A 25,100-nucleotide genomic window follows, 5' to 3' on the forward strand; every position below is an offset into this window, starting at 1 on the left:
TCATGGGAAAATCGAAAGAAATCAGCCAAATACCTCAGAAAATAATTGTAGACCTCCACAAGTTTGGTTCATCCTTGGGAGCAATTTACAAATGCCTGAAGGTGCATGTTCATCTGTACAAACAATAGTTTGCAAAAATAAACACCATGGGACCACGCAGCCATTATACCTCTTAGGATGGAGACACATTCCGTCTCCTAGAATGGGATGTACTTTGGTGCGAAAAGGGCAAATCAATCCCAAAACAACAGCAAAGGACCTTGTGAAGATGCTAGAGGAAACAGGTACAAAAGTATCTATATCCACAGTAAAAACGAGTCCTATATCGACATAACCTGAATGGCTGCTCAGCAAGTGTTGGAGCGAACCATTAAGGAGAGAGATGAGCATTAAATAGGTCTAGTTACCAGGCTGAAATAGCAAGGACATGCACATTAAGAGAAGATGACACCCAGGCCTTATGACACCCAGGCTATACTCTATTTTTGAAAGAGTACATTAACCAAGACCATACGAACATTTATGACAGCTGGACGTACTATAGTCAGGAGGATACAGGAAGAAAGATGGAAGCAAGATAACTGATGACTAACACGTGAAACATAAGCATGCAATACATACATTATTTTTAGAACATGGAAAGAGGTCTACCATCATTATAACCCAACCAAAAGCACATATGAGCGTTAGTGGGCGTGAACTAGCTCTGAGATGAGAAGAAAATAATGAAAGGTCAAGGGAAGCTATTTTCATATAGAGGGAGGGGACTCTATACGTTATGCAAAGACAGAATCCTATAAAGGCAGGACTCTGTAATATGAGAGTGGTCTCTTTCCATGGAGGGGCTCAGCACTGTTGTGTTTGTGATAGGGTCCTTCCATGGAAAGGCTCAGTTTTGCTACTTTGTTCTTTAGTTCTTTTAAGAGTGTTATATTTCTGAGACGGTTCTCCACTACACAAGGAAGAAGCCGTTGCTCCAAAACTGCCATAAAAAAAGCCAGACTATGGTTTGCAACTGCACATGGGAACAAAGATCGTACTTTTTGGAGAAATGTCCACTAGTCTGATGAAACAAAAATAGAACAGTTTGGCCATAATGACCATCGTTATGTTTGAAGGAAAAAGGGGGAGGCTTGCAAGCCGAAGAACACCATCCCAACCTTGAAGCACGAGGGTGGCAGCATCATGTTGTGGGGGTGCTTTGCTGCAGGAGGGACTGGTGCCCTTCAGAAATAGATGGCTACATGAGGAAGGAAAATTATGTGGATATATTGAAGCAACATTTCAAGACATCAGGAAGTTAAAGCTTGGTCACAAATGGGTCTTCCAAATGGACAATGACCTCAAGCATTCTTCCAACGTTGTGGCAAAATGGCTCAAGGACAACAAAGTCAAGGTATTGGAGTGGCCATCACAAAGCCCTGACCTCAATCCCATAGAAAATTTGTGGGCAGAACTGAAAAAGTGTGTGCGAGCAAGGAGGCATACAAACCGGACTCAGTTACACCAGCTCTGTCAGGAGGAATGGGACAAAATTCACCCAACTTATTGGGAGAAGCTTGTGGAAGGCTACCCGAAACGTTTGGCCCAAGTTAAACAATTTAAAGGCAATGCTACCAAATACTAATTAAGTGTATGTAAACTTCTGACCCACTGGGAATGTGATGAAGGAAATAAAAGCTGAAATAAATCATTCTCTCTACTATTATTCTGACATTTCACATTCTTAAAATAAAGTGGTGATCCTAACTGACCTAAAACAGGGAATTTTTACTAGGATTAAATGTCAGGAATTGTGAAAACCTGAGTTTAAATGTATTTGGCTAAGGTGTATGTAAACTTCCAACTTCAACTGTAAGTATCAAAAGTGAAAGTATAAATCATTTAAAACTCCTTATATTAAGCAAACCAGACAGCACCATTTTTTAAATGTGTATTTATTTACGGATAGCAAGGGGCACGTTCCAACACTCAGACATAATATACAAATGAAGCATAGGGTTAGGGAGTCCGCTAGATCAGAGACAGTAGGGATGACCAGGGATGTTCTCTTGATAAGTGTTTGAATTAGACTATTTTCCTGTCCTGCTAAGCATTCAAAAACATTACTTTTGGGTGTCAGGGAAAATGTATAGAGTAAACATTTTCGTTAGGAATGTAGTGAACTAAAAGTAACAGTTGTCATAAATATAAATAGTAAAGTCAAGAACAGATACCCCCAAAAATGGCTTAACTAGTACTTTCAAGTATTTTTACACCACTGGTTACATATCGGGATATTACTTTTATTAATTATTTTCTCCCCAATTTCTTCGTATCCAATTGGTAGTTACAGTCTTGTCTCATCGCTGCAACTCCCATACGGACTTGGGAGAGGCGAAGGTCGAAACACAACCAAGCCAAGCCGCACTGCTTCTTGACACAACGCCTGCTTAACTCGGAAGCCAGCCGAACCAATGTGTCAGAGGAAACACCGTACACCTGGTGACCGTGTCAGCATGGATTGCACCCAGCTCGCCACAGGAGTCACTAATGCGCGATGGGACAAGAACATCCCTGCTGGCCAAACCCTCCCCGAACCCGGACAACGCTAAGCCAATTGTGCACTGCTCAATGGTTTTCCCAGTCACGGCTGGCTGCGACAGAGCCTGCACTAGAACCAGGATCTCTCGTGGCACAACTGCGGTGCAGTGCCTTAGACCATTGCACCACTCGGGAGGTCCTGGATATTACTTTTGACGATATACTACAGTATATCATTTTGACTATCGCAATATCTTTGAGCTAGTTGGCTGTAACTGCACCAAAACTCCAGTATTTTTCCTTTATAGCTTGTTCTCCATTTTCCTTTTGGTCATACACTGTTCTCTCTGCTACCACACGGCAAGCCACACGTCAAGCGGTACCGGAGCGCCAAGTCTAGGTCCAAGAGGCTTCTAAACAGCTTCTACCCCCTATCTATAAGACTACTGAACATCTAATCAAATGTTTACCCAGACTACTTACTGTCAAAGTTGTGCGCTACTGGTGGAGAAGTCAGGTGCAGGAGAGCAGAGAGTGAACAGGTGCACACTTTATTTAGGCAGAGGCAAATAAAACAAACAGATGCCACTGCGTCAAAACCTCCATCCAAAGGTAGAAAGAGCAAGGTGCGAAACAGTCACAAAAATAAGCAAATGTTTAACAATTAAACATCCTTAGTGAAATACCACGGAATACAGGGGGAAAACCAGCCTGGCGTGTAACACGAAACACGTAACAAAAACAATTCCACACAAAGACATGGGGGGGAACAGAGGAATAATTACATGCAGTGTGATTAGGGAATGTAAACCAGGTGTGCAGAGAACAAGACAAAACAAATGGAACAATGGAAAAATGGAGCGGCGATGGCTAGAAAGCCGGTGACGTTGACCGCCGAACGCCGTCCGAACAACAAGGAGAGGAGCCGACTTCGGCGGAAGTCGTGACACTTACATTGCCCCCCTTTTATGCTGCTGCTATTCTCTGTTATTATCTATGCATGAGTCACTTCAATAACTCTACCCACATGTAAATATTACCTCAATTACATCGACTATCCGGTGCCCCCGCACATTCACTCTGTACCGGTACCACCTGTATATAGCCTTGCTGTTGTTATTTTACTGCTTCTCTTTAATTATTTGTTACTTTATTTATTTTTTGTTGGCTGTATATTTCTTAAAATTGCATTGTTGGTTAAGGGCTTGTAAGTAAGCACATGTGACAAATAACATTTGATTTGATAATTTTCCAGCACTTTTATTTACATGACGGATCAAAACTGGTTTTCTCATGGCTCCCATGTCCCTCTGCAACAGACATGGTGAGCAACATGTTTGGAACATCGAATCGCAAAAAAAATCACAGTATCGCAACACATGTAGAATTGTGAAAATTGCAATACATTTTGTATCGGCACCTAAGTATCATGATAATATTGTATTGTGAGGTCCCTGGCAATTCCCAGCCCTTGTACGGAGATGTGCAAGCACAAAGGGGACTTGTGACAGATGAAAAATGGTCATGTTGACATTCACACGGGTCATGATCTTGGTACAGTGTCTTTTTACAGACAGGCGTGTTTCCTGGCCCTGATATTGATAGTACTGGGGTGACTCAGGCCATGTAGGTCACACCCCTTTCTCTACTTTACTTCCCATAATCCACCCTATTATCCTGTCTTCTACTTCCCTCTAGTCATCACCTCATCCTATTAGTAAATCACACATTACTTCCTCTATTGCTTCTACAGTTTTTATTTGCTTAGCCAATTCCCAGCTCTTCTTTAAAATAGAGCAAAACGTTTTTTCTTTTCTCCTCTCTCCACCGTAGTGTATTTGCTCAGCTTAATGGCGATCCCTTGGCTAAATGGATTCTGGTTATGACATGATTGAGTAAAAGAAGCAGGCAGACACGGGTGCTGGGAGAATAGCTGATGCAGACATCTTCTCTGCTAATGAAAAGGTTCATAGGCAGTGCGGGTGGCAGCCACATCAAAGACCAACAGCTAATTACTGCCCCCTCCTTTGTTTAACTCCCTCCCTCTCTTCACTTTTATTTATTCCATTTCTTAGGTTTATTTTTATATTTTTATATTCCTTGAGTTTGGACGTGCATGAGCAGAATATGAATCGGGTTGTGAAGGCTCTCTCGGCTCACACTCCCACACTCCCACATTTCCCTTCTCATGGCAAGTTTGCATAAATGGACTCAGGTGGCCAGGCAGGCCGGGGCCTTGTTTATTTAACAGCTGCTTTGTGGTCAGTTGACTCATGCATCGTATGGTGCTGACAGACATTTTGCAATGCAATATCGCATTAAGCTTTAGAAGACTCACAAAATGGCCTCTTATATAGTGGTGTCAAATCCATTTTACAATCCTTTTTTATCATCCCCATTCATCATAATCAACACAGTCACAATGATAGCGAATCCCAATAAAGTGAATTCCCTTCCATTCTATCGACCCCTCGAGCCTGTCAGAGTCCACTGCTGATGACCCATATCAGGCTGAGGAGACGGACTGCTGCTCCTCTTGTCCCTGCACCGCTCGCTACATAGTGACCTGCCCCATAATCCACTTAAGAAGATGGGTTATGCTAATTGGCACTTCCACGACTACACTATTGATTTACCCATTAGGGCCAGTGGGGGCTTTGCTAGCGCACCCCGTCAATACAGATGGGAGTGATTCAGATGGTCAAAAGAGGCATTTGGGCTCCCTAGTACTTTACATCTGGTTTTAAGTGTTGTACAATAAGCATTATAACTGGTCTGGAGGATATCAAAAGGATAACTTGCATCATTCTTCAGAGAGAGAGATGTTTGTTTAGGTGTATTCTGCAGCTCATTTGCCCTGAAGAGCGCCTCCTCAGCCCTGTAGGTCCTGTGCCGGCTCCATGCACCAGGCCTCCAGTGCGCCTCCCCAGCCCGGTACGTCCTGCGCCGGCTCCCTGCACTCGCCCTGAAGAGCGTGTCATCAGTCCGGTGCCACCTGTGCCGGCTCCACGCACCAGGCCTCCAGTGCGCCTCCCCAGCCCGGTACGTCCTGTGCCGGCTCCCCGTCCACCAGTGAGTGTGTACAGTCTGGAGTTTCCAACGACGGTCCACAGCCCGGAAACTCCAGCGACGGTTCACAGTCCAGAGCTTCCAGTGACGGTCCGGAGATTCCAGTGACGGTCTACAGCCCAGAGCTTCCAGTGAGGGTCAACGGTCCAGAGCTTCCAATGATGGTCAATGGTCCGGAGCTTCCAGTGACGGTCAACGGTCCGGAGCTTCAAGTGACGGTCAACGGTCCGGAGCTTCAAGTGACGGTCAATGGTCGGAGCTTCCAGTGACGGTCAACGGTCCGGAGCTTCCAGTGACGGTCAACGGTCCGGAGCTTCCAGTGACGGTCAACGGTCCGGAGCTTCCAGTGACGGTCCACGGCCCGGAGCTTCCAGTGACGGTCAACGGTCCGGAGCTTCCAGTGACGGTCAATGGCCCGGAGCTTCCAGTGACGGTCAACGGCCCGGAGTTTCAAGTGACGGTCAACGGTCCGGAGCTTCCAGTGTAGTTCAACGGTCCGGGGCTTCCAGTGACGGTCAACGGTCCGGAGCTTCCAGTGACGGTCAACGGTCCGGAGCTTCCAGCGACGGTTCACAGTCCGGAGCTTCCAGTGAGGGTCAACGGTCCGGAGCTTCCAGTGACGGTCAACGGCCCAGAGCTTCCAGTGACTCTCCACAGCCCGGAGCTTCCTGCGCCGGAGCCATGGCTGGAGCCTTCCTCTGCACCGGTGCCCAGGCACGGCGTCCAGTCCCGCTCCATGGCCGGGGCCTTCCTCTGCGCCGGTGCCCAGTCCAGGCACGGTGTCCAGTCCCTCTCCATGGCAGGAGCCTTTCTCTGCGCCGGTGCCCAGTCCAGGCACGGCGTCCAGTCCTCCTCCATGGCCGGAGCCTTCCTCTGCTCCGGTGCCCAGTTCGGTCACGGTGTCCTGCCCGGCTTCAGGGCCCGATCCGCAGTCCGAGCTATGTCCCGCACCGGAGCTGCCACCGACGCTAGTTGCCCGGACGCTAGTTTTGTGGTCGGAGTCTGCCCTGCCCTCTATGGTCACGCCCTGACCATAGAGAGCCCTTGGGTTCTCTATGGTGCAATAGGTCAGAGCGTGACTAGGGGATGTTCTAGTCTTGAATGTCTATGTTGTTGTATGGTTCCCAATTGGAGGCAGCTGATGATCGTTGCCTCTAATTGGGGATCATACTTAGTGTGGTCCTTTTCCCACCGTTCATACCCCATTCTTTTTTTCATAATTATTTAAGCTCTATCAAATTGGACATTGTTAGACAATCATTTTCAGGTCTTTTCAGACATTTTCAGGTAGATATAAGTCACCTGTAGGTAGCCTAGTGGTTAGAGCGTTGGACTAGTAACCGAAAGGTTGCAAGATTGAATCCCCGAGCTGGTAAAAATCTGTCGTTCTTCCCCTGAACAAGGCAGTTAAACAACTGTTCCTAGGCCGTCATTGAAAATAAGAATTTGTTCTTAACTGACTTGCCTAGTTAAATAAAGGTTAAAATTTTTTTTTAAATAACTCAGGCCGAAACAGGAACATTCACTGTCTTCCTTGTAAGCAACTCCTGTGTAGATTTGGACTTGTGTTTTAGGTTATTGATGAAAGGTGAATTCATCATGGTGAAAAGCAGACTAATTCCTCTAGGATTTTGCCTGTGATTATCTCTATTCCATTTCTGTTTTATCTTTAAAAGACTCCCAAGTCCATAACAATTACAAGGATATCCATAACATGATGCAGCCACCACTAAATCAAATCAAATCAAATCAATGCTTGAAGATATGACGGTCAACGGCCCCTTGAAGATATTGAGAGTGGACCTCAGTAAACTGTTATATTGGATTTGCCCCAGACATAACACTTTGTATTGAATTACTTTGCCACATGTTTTGCAGTATTACTCTAGTTTCCTTCTTTTCACTCTGTCAATTAGGTCATTATTGTGGAGTATCAACAATGTTGTTGATCCATCCTCAGTTATCTCCTATCACAGCCAAAGTTACCATTTGCCTCATGGTTAAATCCCTGAGCAGTTTCTTTCCTCTCCGGCAACTGAGTTAGGAAGGACGCCTGTGTCTTTGTAGTGACTGGGTATATTGATAAACTGTCCAAAGTTGAATTGCTCCAAGGGCTATTCAATGTCTCCTTTTTCATACCCATCTACCAACAAGTGCCCTTCTTTGCGAGGCAGTGGAAAACCTCCCTGGTCTTTATGGTTGAATCTCTGTTTGAAATTCACTGCACCACTCAGTGGTGGAGCAGTCTAAGGCACTACATCTCAGTGCAAGAGGCATCAATACAGTCCCCGGTTTGAATCCAGGCTGCATCACATCTGGCTATGATTGGGAGTCCCATTGGGTGGCGCACAATTGTCCCAGCGTTGTCTGGGTTTGGCCGGGGTAGGCCATCATTGTAAATAAGAATTAGTTCTTAACGGACTTGAGTAGTTAAATAAAGGTTACATTTAAAAAATAATAATAATACAAATCTGTGGAGTACAGAGAAGAGGCAGTCATTCAGAAATCATTTTAAACACTATTATTGCACACAGTGAGTGAGTGTCCCTGCAATTTATTATGTGACTTGATAAGCACATTGTAAGGGGTGCGTAACTGGTGGCAGGGAAGTCAGCAGCAGGAGAGCAGAACTAGGTAATAGCCGGAGCAGTTTCATAGCAAAACCGATGACATAAAGAAATAACCAGCATGGGTACAAAACCCGACGCGGACCAGTCAACATGTGCACAAGTACTTACAACAAACAGTACCACACAAAGACATGGGTAGAACAGAGGGTTAAATACACAACACGTAATGAGGGAATGAAAACCAGGTGTGTGGAAAAACAAGACAAAACAAATGGAAAATGACAAATGGATCTGCGATGGCTAGAAGACCGGTGACGTCGACCGCCCGAACAAGGAGAGGAACCGACTTCGGTAGAAGTCGTGACACACATTTTTATTCCTGAACTTATTTAGGCTTGCCATAACAAAAGGGTTGAATACTTAATGACTCAAGACATTTCAGCTTTTCATGTTTAATTAATTTGAAAAACATAATTCCACTGAAGGCCAATGACACAAAATCTCAATTTAATTGATTTTAAATTTAGGCTGTAACACATCAAATTGTGGAAAAAGTCAAGGGGTGTGAATACTTTCTGAAGGTGCTGTATGTTATATTTTTATGGAATCTCTATTCCAATATTTTTTCAGCTTTCTAATAAGTCTCCGATCTTTGGAAATAATTCCGGATGGTCGTTTGTCCTTGTTACCGCTCTCTGAAGAACCATTTTCATAAACATTTCAAGGACGGCTCTTTGAAAACGCCTCTTTGATCCAGTGAAGTTGACCGTTTCACAGTAAATTAAAAGTTTACCTTCCACAGTCGCCAATACAAAAAGCATCTGAATTACTTTTCTCTGAAGTCTGGTGAAAAGGTGTATTTTTCGTTTTTTAAACAACTTATTGACCGACATCGGATTAATTATTTGAATTTCATTCTGTTTTATTCGGTGACCTCAATGCGCACATTTGTTTATTTATTTTATTTATTTCACCTTTATTTAACCAGGTAGGCAAGTTGAGAACTAGTTCTCATTTACAATTGCGACCTGGATTGCACTGCAGTTTCTCTAGAGATAAATCAGATCATATGCAAGAACAAGAGGGGATACATAGAGCAGTTTCTTTGAGGGATCTCTACCGGAAAATACATGAGCTAAGTGATTAATAGTTTGTATTCAGCAGTCATAAAAGTATGTTTATTTAGAAAAACTACTAAAATAGTGATTTTGTCAGACAGCGTAGGCAGCAGCTCTGTTGGGCTGAAATGATGACTTGGAATGAAATAAAGTCATCAAATAAAACAAACGTAATATACATAATAACAAAAATATTTTATTAAAGTAATGTGTATAAATGATGGTTCATAAGTGATCAGCAGGCATGGGCAGTCACTACCATCATGGGACTTTTATTGATAGTCTGTGTTGTTACAGCATTCAACCCACATAATGCATAGTGCATTTAATGTAAAAAATTGAAATAAAAAAATAATTTAAAAAATAATATTTTTTTATAATCAAACCGAAAGGGACCTCAAAAAGCCCTAACCGTTCAGCACTACTGGAGTAGATTGATAATTGGATCTTACAGAACACTGTGCAATTAGTGGCTTCCTCATATCAGGAAATCTGTGTCCATGAAACAGGCTCTTGCATTGATTCCCCCTCGCAGGGATGCAAGTGATAATATTTTCCTCCTCCCTCTATCTTCAACTTTAATTGAAATGTAAAGGATGCCTCACTGGTGGCGCAGCAATGTTGTGCCTAATTTATTTTGTCAATTGCTGGTTCTCTCCATGGTTGGTCATTATCTTGTACTTCCAGCAGCGCCTTTGGTTCAATCTCAGTGCCAACGTGAAGAAAATTCCAACATCAAAAGATGGCGTGCTCTGAATGTATAAACACTCTGCCATTAACTTTTTGGGGGGGGAAGACAAAGATGGAAGGCATTTTTACTGATGTTTCAAAAGGTTAGGGGTTCTTAAAATGTGTGTCTGTGCTGGGCTGTTAATAACCACTTCAGTTTTTTCTCTGTGTGTTGTCTTTGCAGAGTGTGGTTCAGGAGGGTCGGCCTCAGGTGTTGAGAGCTGTGAACAGGATAGGTGTCGTACGTTTGGAGGCTCGTGGGACGAGGACACAGAGGATGACCGCTGTGTCTGTGACTTCGACTGCAATCGCATGCCTCGCAACCTGGTAAGCCTTAACCTCCATAATTTAGCCTTCCCAACAACAACCCTCTACTTGGGTTTTACTTAAATAGTGGTGGTTTTCATTTCACGCATGCCTATGTAATTCCTAGATAATGAATGCATGACATCTGACATTTACATTCAGTTAATATTAGTGCTATTCAATTTTCATATTTAGATGGAATTTGTCACATGGCTTGAAAATGAACTATGTACATGAAGTCATTTGAAATGAAATTGCTATCAAACGTTGCTATGTTCCAGCATTCATATGCGTATGACTACAATTCTCCTCAGGTGTGTGGCTCAGATGGGAAGACCTACAGCAACGAGTGTGAGATGAAGAAGGCCAGTTGCGAAAGGCAAGGGCATCTGCTGATCCAGAATCAGGGACCCTGCACAGGTGAGCTGCCTGGACATCCATAAATGATCTAAGATCAGCCAGAGTAATAATCCATCTCGTACAGGGGATTCACACAGTTTACTACTTTGCCAAAAAGCAACGCCCAGAAATCCTGTTGTTTCTTCTGAATAGCACTTTGGTGGTAACATATCCAACACAGTGTCATTTCCCAGATTCAATGTGGCTACATATGGCTCAACGTGCATGTGGCTACCAAAGGCTCAACATGAAGAAGCTCCTATTTCTCTAGAGACATCCACCACAGGTGCTAGGCAGTTCAGCAGGGAACACTAGTTATACTCGAGTCTCTGCCTTGGCAGTGCAAACCACAAGCTTTAACTGAAGAGACAGTATAGAGACGTTTCTGTAGTAGGCCAGAGTGAAGCCAAAGGCACATAAAAGATTCTGTATGATCACTGCAGCCTGTTTGATTCCTAGCTGTCCTAAAAAAAGAGGGAGGGAGAAAAAGATAGGGAGAGAAGAGAGCGATACGCTCGGATTTCACACTCGCATCCCTGTAGAGTTGTCCCTGCTAAGCTGGCATTTTGGCTGCTTTCTGTCACGCTTCTCCACCATCTGCGGATAATCAATCCCTTTTCTTGTGGAATGCTATTGGTGTGCGAGCTCTGGGTCCTCTTCTTCTTCTCCCAAAAAGCTCAGATCAATGGGAATCTCATTGGGCCCTTCTTCATTAGCTATACATGCAGGAACTTGTCTTTGACCATGGTTTGATCTCCAAGCCTTCAGACACACTCAAGAAAAGCTCCTGATGGCTTTCACGAACTAGACAAAACAAACAGGGATTGACCTCAACACGATCTTGTTGTTTTGTACTGTCCTATGTTGTTTATAAACAACTTATGTGTAGTGTCTCTGGGAGTTCTTTGATCTATGACAGCTGTCTCTGAAGAACTTTCAAGCTGTCCTATTTTGCATTTTCTATCGGATAACTGGGTCAGTGATTCAAGTCTTCATGAGGTCTAAAAAGATCCTGTGCTATATACCGTTGCTACGTGCAGAGGCACTCAATTCTCTCCTAGGAGACATACAAAGGCTACCTGTACAGAGCCGTGGCAGCAGCAGACCTTGTGATAGAGAGAGTAATACTCTCACATCAGGGAGAACTGCATTATGCCAGACAATGGCCACTGAAGAGGAAAACCCTTGAAGGGTTGAAGAACATATGAAATTAAAAGTTCTCCCTTGCCCTAATAGGCTCAGTACAGATAGTAGCAGGAGCACTGAAAAGTGGCAAGTTAATGAACTGTGTCCAAAGCCCATCACTGGAGTGGGAAAGCACTGAAAAAAGAAAGAGCTAGTCATCACCATTAGGCTTCGGCTCATATCCACACCAGTAAGAGTGTGATTTATGGGCCGGTATCTGCAGCCTCCAAACTCCAAATGAGAAACACAAGAGAGGAAGAAAGAAATAGAGAGTGGAGGCCATTTTGATCCAAGGCTTGGAGAGAGTTTGAGCGATAAGATAATATATTGCCTTGGCCGTTGAACCACCTCCCTGCCTCCCTCTTTTCCCTCCATCCTTCCATCTCGCGCTCTCATTTCCCTTATACACAAGTCTCTGTTGGGTAACATATTTGTTTAGGGTGTGTTGTATGTGGGTTTTCTTTTCGAGCTGTCACGTCGGCTTGGAATTTGGCACACGCACAGACAAAACAACTACACACATACGCTCACAGATTGGCCCAGTCCATCACATTCAGCCGCAGACTTGTTGTTTTCTGCTTCTGAAAGCTTGTAGAGATGTTGTGTCGCATGCTGCAATTTCACAGGAGAACAAATGAAGAGAATAGGCCTCCTAGGATGTGGCAAATGTCAGCTGTTCCACTTGGAACACCATTGTTTGTTTTCAGGTAATGGCATAATTTCTCCCTGATTTTGAGCCATTGTCAGGATTGGGAAAGTAGAATTGTTATCTAGAAGCCAGATGCCAGCTTTTCACCTCTGGCCCTCGAGGTGAACCTCATTGTTCGCTAGAAGTTGCACGTTGTTCAGAGAATGTGTCTTCTAACTCCTTTTAAAAGAGCCTTCACTGTCACTCTAAAAAGTTTGTTTTTATCTTTTCTTCTCTCCCTCTTTTGTTCCATCCTCGTTCCCATCTCATCAGCGATTTCAGCCACCTCTCCACCGGAGCTGACAGCGCCACAACGCTGCATTCAGTCAGTCTACGGCTGTTGCCGCGACAACAAGACGGCGGCCCTTGGTGTGGGACTCGCTGGATGCACCAGTAAGTGTGCCAACCTCTTACCTGACATCTGATCTCTCACCTGTGACCACTTGTATTATATCCATCACAATGGTATTAACTTATTGATGCACTCAAACAGTCTAGCATACATTTGCTGGAAAGGAAAACCTGCATATGTAGTGATATTTGAAGGTCTACGTATAGGGCCGGTTTCCAGGACACAGATTCAAGTCTAGTACTGGATTAAAAGCTCTTTCAGTCAGTGCTGCTGAGGGGAGGACGGCTCAAAATAATGGCTGGAATGGAGTATTTGGAATGGTGTCAAACTTGTGTTTGATACCATTCACACCATTAAACTCCATTCCAGCCATTATTATGAGCCGTCCTCCCCTCAGCAGCCTCTGCTGCTTTCAGTTGAGATACGCAATTGAATCCCGGACTAAGCTTAATCAGTTTTTGGGAAACCGTCCTTTAGTGGTTCATCTGATCCCCCTCTGGCATCGCCTCAGACTGGAGAGTTGTTGTTTTGATGTTTTAGCTGTGTAAAATGATCTCATTAATAAAATCATCCATTCAGTCCTATCCTTATTGTGTCCCCAGGTACGTGCCAGTGTAACCCGTATGGCTCCTACAAGGGGACGTGTGACCCGGGCAGCGGCCAGTGCTCCTGTAAGCCCGGCGTCGGGGGACAGAAGTGCGACCGCTGTGATCCAGGCTTCTGGAACTTCCGTGGCATTGTCACAGAGAACTTGAGCGGCTGCACACGTAAGAGACCTCCTCCTACGTCGCTGCTTTCTGTTTTCTTCACATTAACTGTCCCGATGTAGGGAACAGAAGAGTTTTGGTCCTGTGCACTGCTTAATTTGTAAATCGGGAGGTGCTGGAACCAAAAGTGAGCACGAGAGGAGGGTGACCTGGGTAGCTCTGATGTACCTTTATAATAAAGCAGTGCATCGGATTTGCATAGTGGTATAGAGCAGTAGAGTATAGGCGCTTACAGAAGTTGCACACATGGGGTACATTTTTAGTAGCTGTGAAAATGTTGCTTTTTATAAACGGATTTCATGCAACTCTGCACCATTTTACATGACTGGAGACTTTTGCAGTATCTTTAATACTGCACAAATGATCTAAATGACACTGGAAATCGGAGATCAATAAAAACGACCTTGTCTTGAAACCATCAATAGCCTAGGTGTGTGGTGAAACACATATTGTAGGTTACAATGTGAGGAGGAAATCATCATCATTCTAAATCATCATTCTAAAACTGCTTTCCAGTTTCACTGACTCACCCAATGATGGGCAGCACACTCGCCGGTGATGGCCGATGCGTTCATGCCAGAAGTCTATCTGTCTCTTGTTTTACTTTGTAAAACACTATTTGGATGTTGATCAAATATTCTGGTAGCCAACAGCATTGTCTTCTCTTTTCAGCAGGAGCCATTTGCTTTCCAACCTGTGTTTTCCTGTGATTGTGTTTGACATAAAGGCCTGTTTTGTCTGCATGTTGTTCACTGACAGATTTGCTGCGTGTTCCCGACTGTAGGCTATGCTTTGTTATTGGGCTACACAAAATTTCAGAAGCTATTGATAAATGATAGGCCTTCTCATGGTGTAGTAGGCTATTCTGAATTATTTGTTTGTTGTATTTGTTTGTTTTATTTGTTTCTGAACAGGCAGTAGTAATTCTATAACTATGGCAAATGTATTTCAAATTGTCAGGGGTGCCGCGGCACCTCCAGCACCCTTCCCGCGGTTATGATTCTATCAGGAAATAAATGATGAAGTGCAACTCTGAAGAGATGAGAGTTTGCAGGCTCATGTCTATCAGAGCAGAGAGAGGGAGAGAGATCATAGAAAGTGAATCTCATTCTAGTTCTGTGAGAGATACAGGCGCACTTCTCACACAGCCACGCGTTGGTCTCAAACATACACTGAACAAAAATATAAACCCAACATGTAAAGTGTTGTTTCCCAGAAATGTTCCACAAACAACGTATTTCTCTCATTTGTGCACATCCCTGTTAGTGAGAATTCTCATTTGCCAAGATAATCCATCAACCTGACTGGTATGGCATATCAAGAAGCTGATTAAACAGCATGATCTGATCATGATCATTACACAGCCACCCAGACAAAACTGTGGGTTTGCACAACCGAAGAAACAACCAAACTGTCAGAAACCATCTCAGGGAAGCTAATCTGCGTGCTCGTTGTCCTCACCAGGGTCATGACCTGACTGCAGTTCGGCGTCGTAACCAACTTTAGTGGGCAAATGCTCACCTTCGATGACCACTGGCACTCTGGACTAGTGTGCTCCTCACGGATAATTCCTGGTTTCAACTGTTCCAGGCAGATGGCTGACAGCTTGTATGGTGTCGTTTGGGGGAGCGGTCAACATTGTGTCAACGTGGTGGGATTGTGGTATGGGCAGGCAAAAGCTGCGGACAACAAAATCAATTTGAATGCACAGAGATACCATGACGAGATTCTAAGGCCCATTGTCATGCCATTCATCCTCCGCCATCACCTCGTCTTTCAGTATGATAATACGCGGCCCCATGTCGCAAGGATCTGCTCACAATTCCTGGAAGCTGAAAATGTCCCAGTTGTTCCATGGCCTGCATACTCACCAGACATGTCACCCATTGAGCATGTTTGGGATGCTCTGGGCCAACATGTATGACAGTGTGTTCCAGTTCATGTCAATATCCAGAAACTTCACACAGACATTGAAGAGGAGTGGGACAACAAGTCACAATCAACAGCCTGATCAAATCTATGCAAAGGAGATGTGTCACGTTGCATGAGGCAAATGGTGGTCACACCAGATACTGACTGGTTTTCTGATCCACACCCCTACCTGTTTTTTAGGTACGGTGCATTCAGAAAGAATTCAAACCACTTCACTCTTTTCACATTGTGTTACATTACAGCCTTTTTCTAAAATGGATTAATAATATATATTTTTAAATCCTCAGCAATCTACACACAATACCCCGTAATGACAAAATTAACATTTTTTTTTTAGAAATGTTGGAAAATGTATTACAAATAAAAAACAGAAATACCTTACTTACATAAGTATTCGGACCTTTTGCTATAAGACTCGAAATTGAGCTCAGGTGCATCCTGTTTTCATTGATCATCCTGGAGATGTTTCTACAACTTCATTGGAGTCCACATGTGGTAAATTCAATTTATTGGACATGATTTAGAAAGGCACAGATCTGTCTATATTAGGTCCAACAGTTGACAGTGCATGTCAGAGCACAAACCAAACCATGAGGTCAAAGGAATTTTCTACAGAGCTCCGACACAGGATTGTGTCGAGGTACAGATCTGGGGAAGGGTACCAAAAAATGTCTGCAGCATTGAAGGTCCCCAAGAACACAGTGGCCTCCATCATTCTTAAATTGAAGAAGTTTGGTACCACCAAGACACTTCCTAGAGCTGGCCGCCCGGCCAAACTGAGCAATCGGGTGAGAAGGGCTTGGTCAGGGAGTTGACCAAGAACCCGATGGTCACTCTGACAGAGCTCCAGAGTTCCTCTGTGGAGATGGGAGAACCATCTAGAAGGACAACCATCTCTGCAGCACTCCACCAATCATCCCTTTACGGTAGTGTGACCAGACAAAAGCCACTCCTCAGTAAAAGGCACATGACAGCCCGCTTGAAGTTTGCCAAAAGGCACCTAAAGACACTCAGACCATGAGAAACAAGATTCTCTGGTCTGATGAAACCAAGATTGAACCCTTTGGCCTGAATGTCACGCGTCAGGAGGAGCGTCTGGAGGAAACCTGGAATCATCCCTACAGTGAAGCATGTTGTTGGCAGCATCATGCTGTGGGCAAGTTTTTTAGCGGCAGGGACTGGGAGACTAGTCAGGATAGAGGGAAAAATGAACGGAACAAAGTACAGAGAGATCCTTGATGAAAACCTGCTCCAGAGTGCTCAGGGCCTCAGACTGGGGTGAAGGTTAATCTTCCAACAGGACAACGACCCTAAGCACACAGGCAAGACAATACAGGAGTGGCTGAATGTCCTTGAGTGGCCCAGCTAGAGCCTGGACTCGAACCCGATCGAACATCTCTGGAGAGACCTGAAAATAGCTGTGCAGTGACTCTACCCAGTCCAACCTGACAGAGCTTGAGGGGAAATGCAGAGAAGAACGGGAGAAACTTCTCAAATACAGGTGTGACAAGCTTGTAGCACCATACACAAGAAGACTATGCTGTAACCGCTGCCAAAGGTGCTTCAACAAAGTACCGAGTAAAGGGCCTGAATGCGTATGTAAATGTGATATTTCAGTTTTAAATTTTTAATGAATTATGTGTGCAGATTGATGAGGGGAAAAACGATTTAATCAATTTTAGGATAAGGCTGTAACCTAACAAAATGTGGAAAAGGTAATGGGGTCTGAATACTTTCCAAAGGCACGGGGGGCTAGGGTTAGTCATTTATATCTGGAGTACTTCTCCTGTCTTATCTGGTGTCCTGTGTGAATTTAAGTATGCTCTCTCTAATTCTAATTCTCTCTCTCTTTTTTTCTCTCTCTCTCGGAGGACCTGAGCCCTAGGACCATGCCTCAAGGACTACCTGGCCTGATAACTCCTTGCTGTCCCCAGTCCACCTGGCCATGCTGCTGCTCCAGTTTCAACTGTTCTGCCTGTGGCTATGGAACCCTCACCTGTTCTCCAGATGTGCTACCTGACCCAGACCTGCTGTTTCCAACTCTCTAGAGACAGCAGGAGTGGTAGAGATACTCTTAATGATCGGCTATGAACAGCCAACTGACATTTACTCCTGAGGTGCTGTCCTGTTGCACCCTCTACAACCACTGTGACTATTATTATTTGACCCTGCTGGTCATCTATGAACGTTTAAACATCTTGGCCATGTTCTGTGATAATCTCCACTCGACACAGCCAGAAGAGGACTGGCCACCCCTCATAGCCTGGTTCCTCTCTAGGTTTCTTCCTAGGTTCGGGCTTTTCTAGGGAGTTTTTCCTAGCCACCGTGCTTCTACACCTTCATTGCTTGCTGTTTGAGGTTTTAGGCTGGGTTTCTGTACAGCACTTTGTGACATCAGCTGATGTAAGAAGGGCTTTATAAATACATTTGATTGATTGACTGTATATGTGACCAATAGATGCATATCTGTATTTCCAGACATGTGAAATCCATAGGTTAGGGCCTAATGAATTTATTTACATTTCCTTATATGAACTGTAACTAAGTAAGGGTAGTTTTTTTTAAACCCGGTTTTCTCCCCAATTTCGTGGTAGCCAATTGGTAGTTACAGTCTTGTCCCATCGCAGCAACTCCCGTACGGACTCGGGAGAGCCGAAGGTCGAGAGCCGTGTGTCCTCCGAAACACAACCCAACCAAGTCGCACTGCTTCTTGACCCACTTAACCCAGAAGCCAGTCACACCAATGTGTTGGAGGAAACACCATGCACCTGGCGACAGTTCAGCGTGCACTGCGCTCGGCCCGCCACTGGAGTCGCTAGTGCATGATGGGACAAGAACATCCCTGCCGGCCAAACCCTCCCCAAACCCAGACGACGCTGGGCCAATTGTGCACCTGCCTATGGGTCTTCCGGTCGTGGCCAGCTGCGACAGAGCCTGGACTCGAACCCAGAATCTCTAGTGGCACAGCCAGCACTCAGGAAGCCTCTTCAGTAAATGTTTTGAAATTGTTCCATGTTGCATTTATATGTTGGTTCAGTGTTGGTTGCAGTGTTGCGCAAACCATAAGCCGGAATCAACTCTTAGAATATTGAGGAAACTCAAATTAACTTTGAACGCTTTTATCAAAATGTTTACATTGCAAAAAGTTACGATTATTTTTCAAGCCACGAAAGGTACCGGATCTGGCCAAATAGGATCTATAATGAAACGGTCCAAAACGGTGAGGTGCCGGATCCTCTTCCGGCAGGATGAAACAATGTTTGAAATGAAACAATGTTCCTGTGTAGTACAGTTACAAGACTCTGGCGCTTGTAATTCAAGGATCTTTGGCTCCCGTATATGTATGTATTCCCTTCTGTAAGACAAATATGTTATATTAGTTAAGTGTAGCACTTGGCTGTAAAGAGATTAAGTTGAAAAATGAATGCTTATTGTTGAAGCCACAGAGTTCATAAGAAGAAAAATAAGAAAAAGGACTAGATTTACATAATATAACCTCTTGAAAGAAAAAAACAGAGACCCAAGAATCAGAGCTTTGTCAAAGCTGTCACACAACTGCACTTGACATTGCCTCAATTCCTTTGTGTGGCTGTGTGTCCGTCATCCTTTTTGAATACTATCCTACATGTGAACAGAGTTCTTGGTAATACAGTAGAAGACCCGCTGAGCTATTTAGTCCACAGCAGGAGCTTGTATCCGTCTCCACTGTAGCCTGACCTGTGGGGTTTACCCACGGACAAGCAAACAGTACACACATCAGTACATCAGTACAGAGTTCAGCAGGGGGGAAAACATTGATTCCAGGACCATGATGGGGTTTGATGGGGTTGATGTTATTCCTTGGGGCCTGGAGGCTCTCTGTGATCTTATTGGCCCAACTACCCACTTGCCTCAGGACTCTGGCTGGCCTCTGCCTGAACTATCTATGACTCCAGTCCCGACACCGAGGCGCTGAGATTTACATCAACCTAGGGGGCCTGAATGAGTGTAGCGGGCCTGTTTCTATGACATAGATTAAGTCTAGTTCCGAACTGAAAAGCCCAATAGAAAATCTTGAAGAGTTTTAGGGAAAGAGTTAAGCTGGATAATCAATATTCTTTATCTTGCATTGTGGTGGATTGTTATTCACTGTATGTCATTAAGTACCACTTACCCTTTTGTTTCCATCTCTCTCTTCCTCCATTCCTTCCTTCTCCCTATTTATATCTCCCTTCCTCTCTTTCTTTCTCTCCCTCGGTGTTCCAGCGTGTAACTGCGACGCAGTGGGCTCGGTGAGGGACGACTGCGAGCAGATGTCAGGCCTGTGCTCCTGCAAGACTGGAGTGAAGGGCATGAAATGCAATGTGTGCCCCGACGGCAGTAAGATGGGCAGGAGCGGCTGCGACACAGGTACAGGGAGCCCCTGCTGACTGACGTGCACCACCTGTTAACTCACCGCGCCACCGACAGAGCATGGCAACCCCTCGGCTCTCGTCTCGTCCCTGTAACTCCTCTCATCCAGGGAGCGGCCTTGCAGAAGCGAAATCATGAACTCAATGGATTTTTCTCTAAGCCACCTGTTTTATCAGCATTAAGAAGTATCAGAAAGTGAAGCGGCTGCAGTACAATAACAATCAAATCAAATTGTATTAGTCACATGCGCCGAATACAATAGTATTCAGTGTTGTATGCTGAAACGCTTACTTATGAGCCCTTAGCCAACAATGCAGTAAGAATGTTTTTTTTTTACAAATAAATAAATAAAATGAACAAGTAATTAAAAAGCAGCAGTAAAATAACAATAGCGAGACTATATACAGGGGGTACCGGTACAGAGTCAATGTGCGGGGGTACCGGTTAGTCGAGGTAATGGAGGTAATATGTACATGTAGGTAGAGTTATTAAAGTGACTATGTATAGATGATAAGAGAGAGTAGCAGCGGTGTAAAAGGGGGGGAAGGCAATGCAGGTCGTCTGGGTAGCCATTTGATTAGGTGTTCAGGAGTCTGAATGTTATGGCTTGGGGGTAGAAGCTATTTAGAAGCCTCTTGGACCTAGCCGTGGCGCTCTGGTATCGCTTGCCGTGCAGTAGCAGAGAGAACAGTCTATGACTAGGGTGGCTGGAGTCTTTGACAACAATGGCTGTTGTTGTAGCTGTAATTTTTCATTCTGTTATTTGAAGGAAAAACAAATCAGAATGGGAAATATCAGTTTATTAAGTACACAACCCCATTCACAAAAATGGTTTGCTCCTACAGACATTGAGTCAGGTGTGCCAGTTCCAGTACCTCAGTACCTCGTCTGTCCTCCTGGGCTTTTCACGCACGACGGTGTCTAGGGTTTTATTTTTTTTATCCCTTTCTCAGTTTTATCACAGTTTTATCCCCAATTTCATGTCATCCAGTTGGTAGTTACAGTTTTGTCCCATCGCTGTAACTCCCATACGGACTCAGGAGAGGCGAATGTCGAGAGCCGTGCGTCCCCCGAAACACAACCTGCACTGCTTCTTGACACAACGCCCACTTAACACGGAAGCCAGCCGCACCAATGTGTCAGAGGAAACACTGTACACCTGGCGACTGTGTCAGCGTGCATTGCACCCGGCCCGCCACAGGAGTCGCTAGTGCGCGATGGGACAAGAACATCCCTGCCCGCCAAAACCTCCCCTAACCCGGACAATACTGGGCCAATTGTGCGCAGTCCCGGTCGCGGCAGGCTACGACAGATCCTGGACTCGAACCAGGATCTTAAGTGGCACAGCTAGCAGTGTCTAGGGTTTACAGAAAATTGTAGAACAAACAAAAAAACATCCAGTCAGCGGCAGTCCTGTGGGTGAAAACAGCTCGTTGATGAGAGAGGTTGAAGAAGAATGGCAAGAATCGTGCAAGCTAACAGACAGGTCACAAACAGGCAAATAACGGCGCAGTACAACAGTGGTGTGCAGAACAACATCTCGGAACGGACAACTCGTCGGTGCTTGTCACGGATGGGCTATAATGCAGTAGAGGGTTCCACTCCTATCTGCTAAAAAGAAGAAGAAGCGGCTCCAGTGGGCACACGATCGCCGACACTGGACAATTTAGGAGTGAAAAAACATTGCCTGGTCCGACGAATCCCAGTTCCTGTAGCATCATGCTGATGGCAGAGTCAGGATTTGGTGTAAGCAGCATGAGTCCATGGCTCCATCCTGCCTGATGTACAGGCTGATGGTTACAATGGTGTGGGGAATGTTTTCCTGGCACACGTTAGGTCTCTTGATACGAATTGATAAATATTTGAATGCCACACTTTGTTGAATCCATTCCCCAAATAATTCAGTCTGTTCTGGAATCAAAGGGGAGTCCGACTTGGTACTAGATGGATGTACCTAATACAATATTTGGGAAATATTTATCCAGTATCCATTAATTTAGCCCTCCATTCTAATGTCTATATGAATGGCAACCTAACCTAATGAATACACAACTGAGAGGGGAAGGTCCCGCTGTGTTATCCAGGCACTGTCTCGTTAAGATCCACCGTCAGCTATTGACAGGAAGTCAAGTGCTTAATGAAGTCAATAGTCCCAGCACAAAGTGGGGTGGGGTGGGGTGGGGGGGGCCGCACTTGAAAGCCGAGAGGAGGCTCTCTGCACAACAGTTAGGTCAGCGCAGAGAGGAGAGCCCACACTTGATGCCTCAGGGGCTCATGGCAATGATTCTTAGCCCCTGTTGTTGCTGCTGATGCAACCCAGTGGTTGCTTCAAACAGGTTCCTTGGTCAAAGTACCAGTAATCAAATCAAAGTTAATTTGTCACGTGCGCCGAATACAACAGATCTTACAGTGAAATGCTTACTTAAAGGCTCTAACCAATAGAGCAAAAAAGGTGTTAGGTGAACAATAGGTAAGTAATAAATAAAACAACACTAAAAAGATAGCTAAATACAGTAGCTATAAAAGTAGCGAGGCTACATACCGGTTAGTCTGGCTGACTGAGGTAGTATGTACATGTAGATATGGTTAAAGTGACTATGCATATATGATGAACAGAGAGTAGCAGTAGCGTAAAATAGGGGTTGGGGGGGAAGGCACACAATGCAAATAGTCCGTGTAGCCATTTGATTACCTGTTCAGGAGTCTTATGGCTTGGGGGTAAAAACAGTTGAGAAGCCTTTTTGTCCTAGACTTGGCACTCCGGTAACGCTTGCCATGCGGTAGTAGAGAGAAGAGTCTATGACTGGGGTGGCTGGGGTCTTTGACAATTGTTAGGGCCTTCCTCTGACACCGCCTGGTGTAGAGGTCCTGGATTGCACGCAGCTTAGCCCCAGTGCCAGTGATGTACTGGGCCGGGTAGCCTAGTGGTTAGTGTTGGACTAGTAACCGAAAGGTTGCAAGTTCAAATCCCCGAGCTGACAAGGTAGGGTTAGCCCTAACCCTAACCCAAATCTGTCATTCTGCCCCTGAACAGGCAGTTAACCCACTGTTCCTAGGCCGTCATTGAAAATAAGAATTTGTTCTTAACTTGCCTAGTTAAATAAAGGTAAAATAAATAAAAAACACACCCTCTGTAGTGCTTTACGGTCAGAGGCCGAGCAATTGCTGTACCAGTGATGCTCACGATGTTGCAGCTGAGGCACCTTTTGAGGATCTCAGACCCATGCCAAAACCTTTTAGTTTCCTGAGGGAGAATATGCTTTGTCGTGCCCTCTTCATGACTGTCTTGGTGTGTTTGGACCATTCTAGTTTGTTGTTGATGTGGACACCGAGGAACTTGAAGCTCTCAACCTGCCCCACTACAGCCCCGTCGATGAGAATGGGGGTGTGCTCGGTCCTCTTTGTCCTGTAGTCCATAATCATCTCCTTAGTCTTGGTTACGTTGAGGGATAGGTTGTTATTTTGGCACCACACGGCCAGGTCTCTGACCTCCTCCCTATATACTGTCTCGTCGTTGTATGTGGTCAGGCCTACCACTGTTGTGTCGTCTGAAAACTTAATGATGGTGTTGGTGTCGTGCCTGGCCATGCAGTCGTGAGTGAAGGAGGGGACTGAGCACGCACCCCTGGGGAGCTCCAGTGTTGAGGATCAGCGTGGCAGATGTTTTGCTACCTACCCTCACCACCTGGGGTCGGCCCGTCAGGAAGTCCAGGATCCAGTTGCAGAGGGAGGTGTTTAGTCCCAGGATCCTTAGCTTAGTGATGAGCTTTGAGGGTACTATGGTGTTGAACGCTGAGCTCTAGTCAATGAATAGCATTCTCACATAAGAGTTATTTTTGTACAGGTGGGAAAGGGCAGTGTGGAGTGCAATAGAGATTGCATCATCTGTGGATCTGTTTGGGCGGTATGCAAATTGGAGTGGGTCTAGGGTTTCTGGGATAATGGTGTTGATGTGAGCCATTACCAACCTTTCAAAGCACTTCATGGCTACGGACGTGAGTACTAAGGTCTATAGTCATTTAGTCAGGTTGCCTTTGTGTTCTTGGGCACAGGGACTATGGTGGTCTGCTTGAAATATGCTGGTATTACAGACTCAGTCAGGGACATGTTGAAAATGTTAGTGAAGACACCTGCGAGTTGGTCAGCACAAGCCCGGAGCACACGTCCTGGTAATCTGTCTGGCCCCGCAGCCTTGTGTATGTTGACCTGTTTAAAGGTCTTACTCATGTCAGCTACGGAGGGCCTGATTACACAGTCATCCGGAACAGCTGATGCTCTCATGCATGCCTCAGTGTTGCTTGCTTCAAAGCGAGCATAGAAGTGATTTAGCTCGTCTGGTATGCTCGTGTCACTGGGCAGCTCACAGCTGTGCTTCCCTTTGTAGTCTGTAATAGTTTGCAAGCCTTGCCACATAAGACGAGCGTCGGAGCCGGTGTAGTATGATTCAATCTTAGCCCTGTATTGACGCTTTGCCTGTTTGATGGTTCGTTGCAGGGTTAGCATGATTTCCAGTCCCACACCTTGAAGGCGGCTGCTCTACCCTTTAGCTCAGTGTGAATGTTGCCTGTAATCCATGGCTTCTGATTGGGGTATGTGCGTACAGTCACTGTGGGGACGACGTCCTCGATGCACTTATTGATAAAGCCAGTGACGGATGTGGTGTACTCCTCAATGTCATTGGAAGAATCCCGGAACATGTCCTGTAGCAAAACAGTCCTGTAGTTTAGCATCTGCTTCATCTGACCACTTTTTTTATAGACCGAGTCACTTGTGCTTCCTGCTTTCATTTTTGCTTGTAAGCAGGAATTAGGAGGATAGAGTTGTGGTCGGATTTACCAAATGGAGGGCGAGGGAGAGCTTTGTACGCGTCTCTGTGTGTGTAGTAAAGGTGATCTAGAATTTGTTTCCCTCTGGTTGCTCATTTAACATGTTGGTATAAATTATGTTGAACTGATTTAGGTTTCCCTGCAATAAAGTCTCCGGCCACTAGTAGCGCCGCCTCTGGGTGAGTGGTTTCCTGTTTGCATATTTCCTTATACAGCTGACTGAGTGTGGTCTTAGTGCCAGCAT

The 25,100-nt window shown here is 45.0% G+C and overlaps 1 protein-coding gene across 2 annotated transcripts in view; it reads left to right on the forward strand.

Moving 5' to 3' along the window:
* LOC112221492 (agrin) overlaps positions 1–25,100 on the forward strand; it is a 274,243-nt gene that overhangs the window by 154,713 nt on the left and 94,430 nt on the right. For both annotated transcript variants that reach the window (XM_042303574.1, XM_042303575.1), the window contains exons 10-14: positions 10,194–10,336; positions 10,630–10,735; positions 12,861–12,980; positions 13,542–13,706; positions 19,884–20,027. In XM_042303574.1, coding sequence (XP_042159508.1) covers positions 10,194–10,336; positions 10,630–10,735; positions 12,861–12,980; positions 13,542–13,706; positions 19,884–20,027 — 678 coding nt within the window. The remainder of the gene's footprint in view (positions 1–10,193; positions 10,337–10,629; positions 10,736–12,860; positions 12,981–13,541; positions 13,707–19,883; positions 20,028–25,100) is intronic.

The sequence above is a fragment of the Oncorhynchus tshawytscha genome, linkage group LG22, assembly GCF_018296145.1.
Source record: "Oncorhynchus tshawytscha isolate Ot180627B linkage group LG22, Otsh_v2.0, whole genome shotgun sequence".
NCBI lineage: Eukaryota > Metazoa > Chordata > Actinopteri > Salmoniformes > Salmonidae > Oncorhynchus > Oncorhynchus tshawytscha.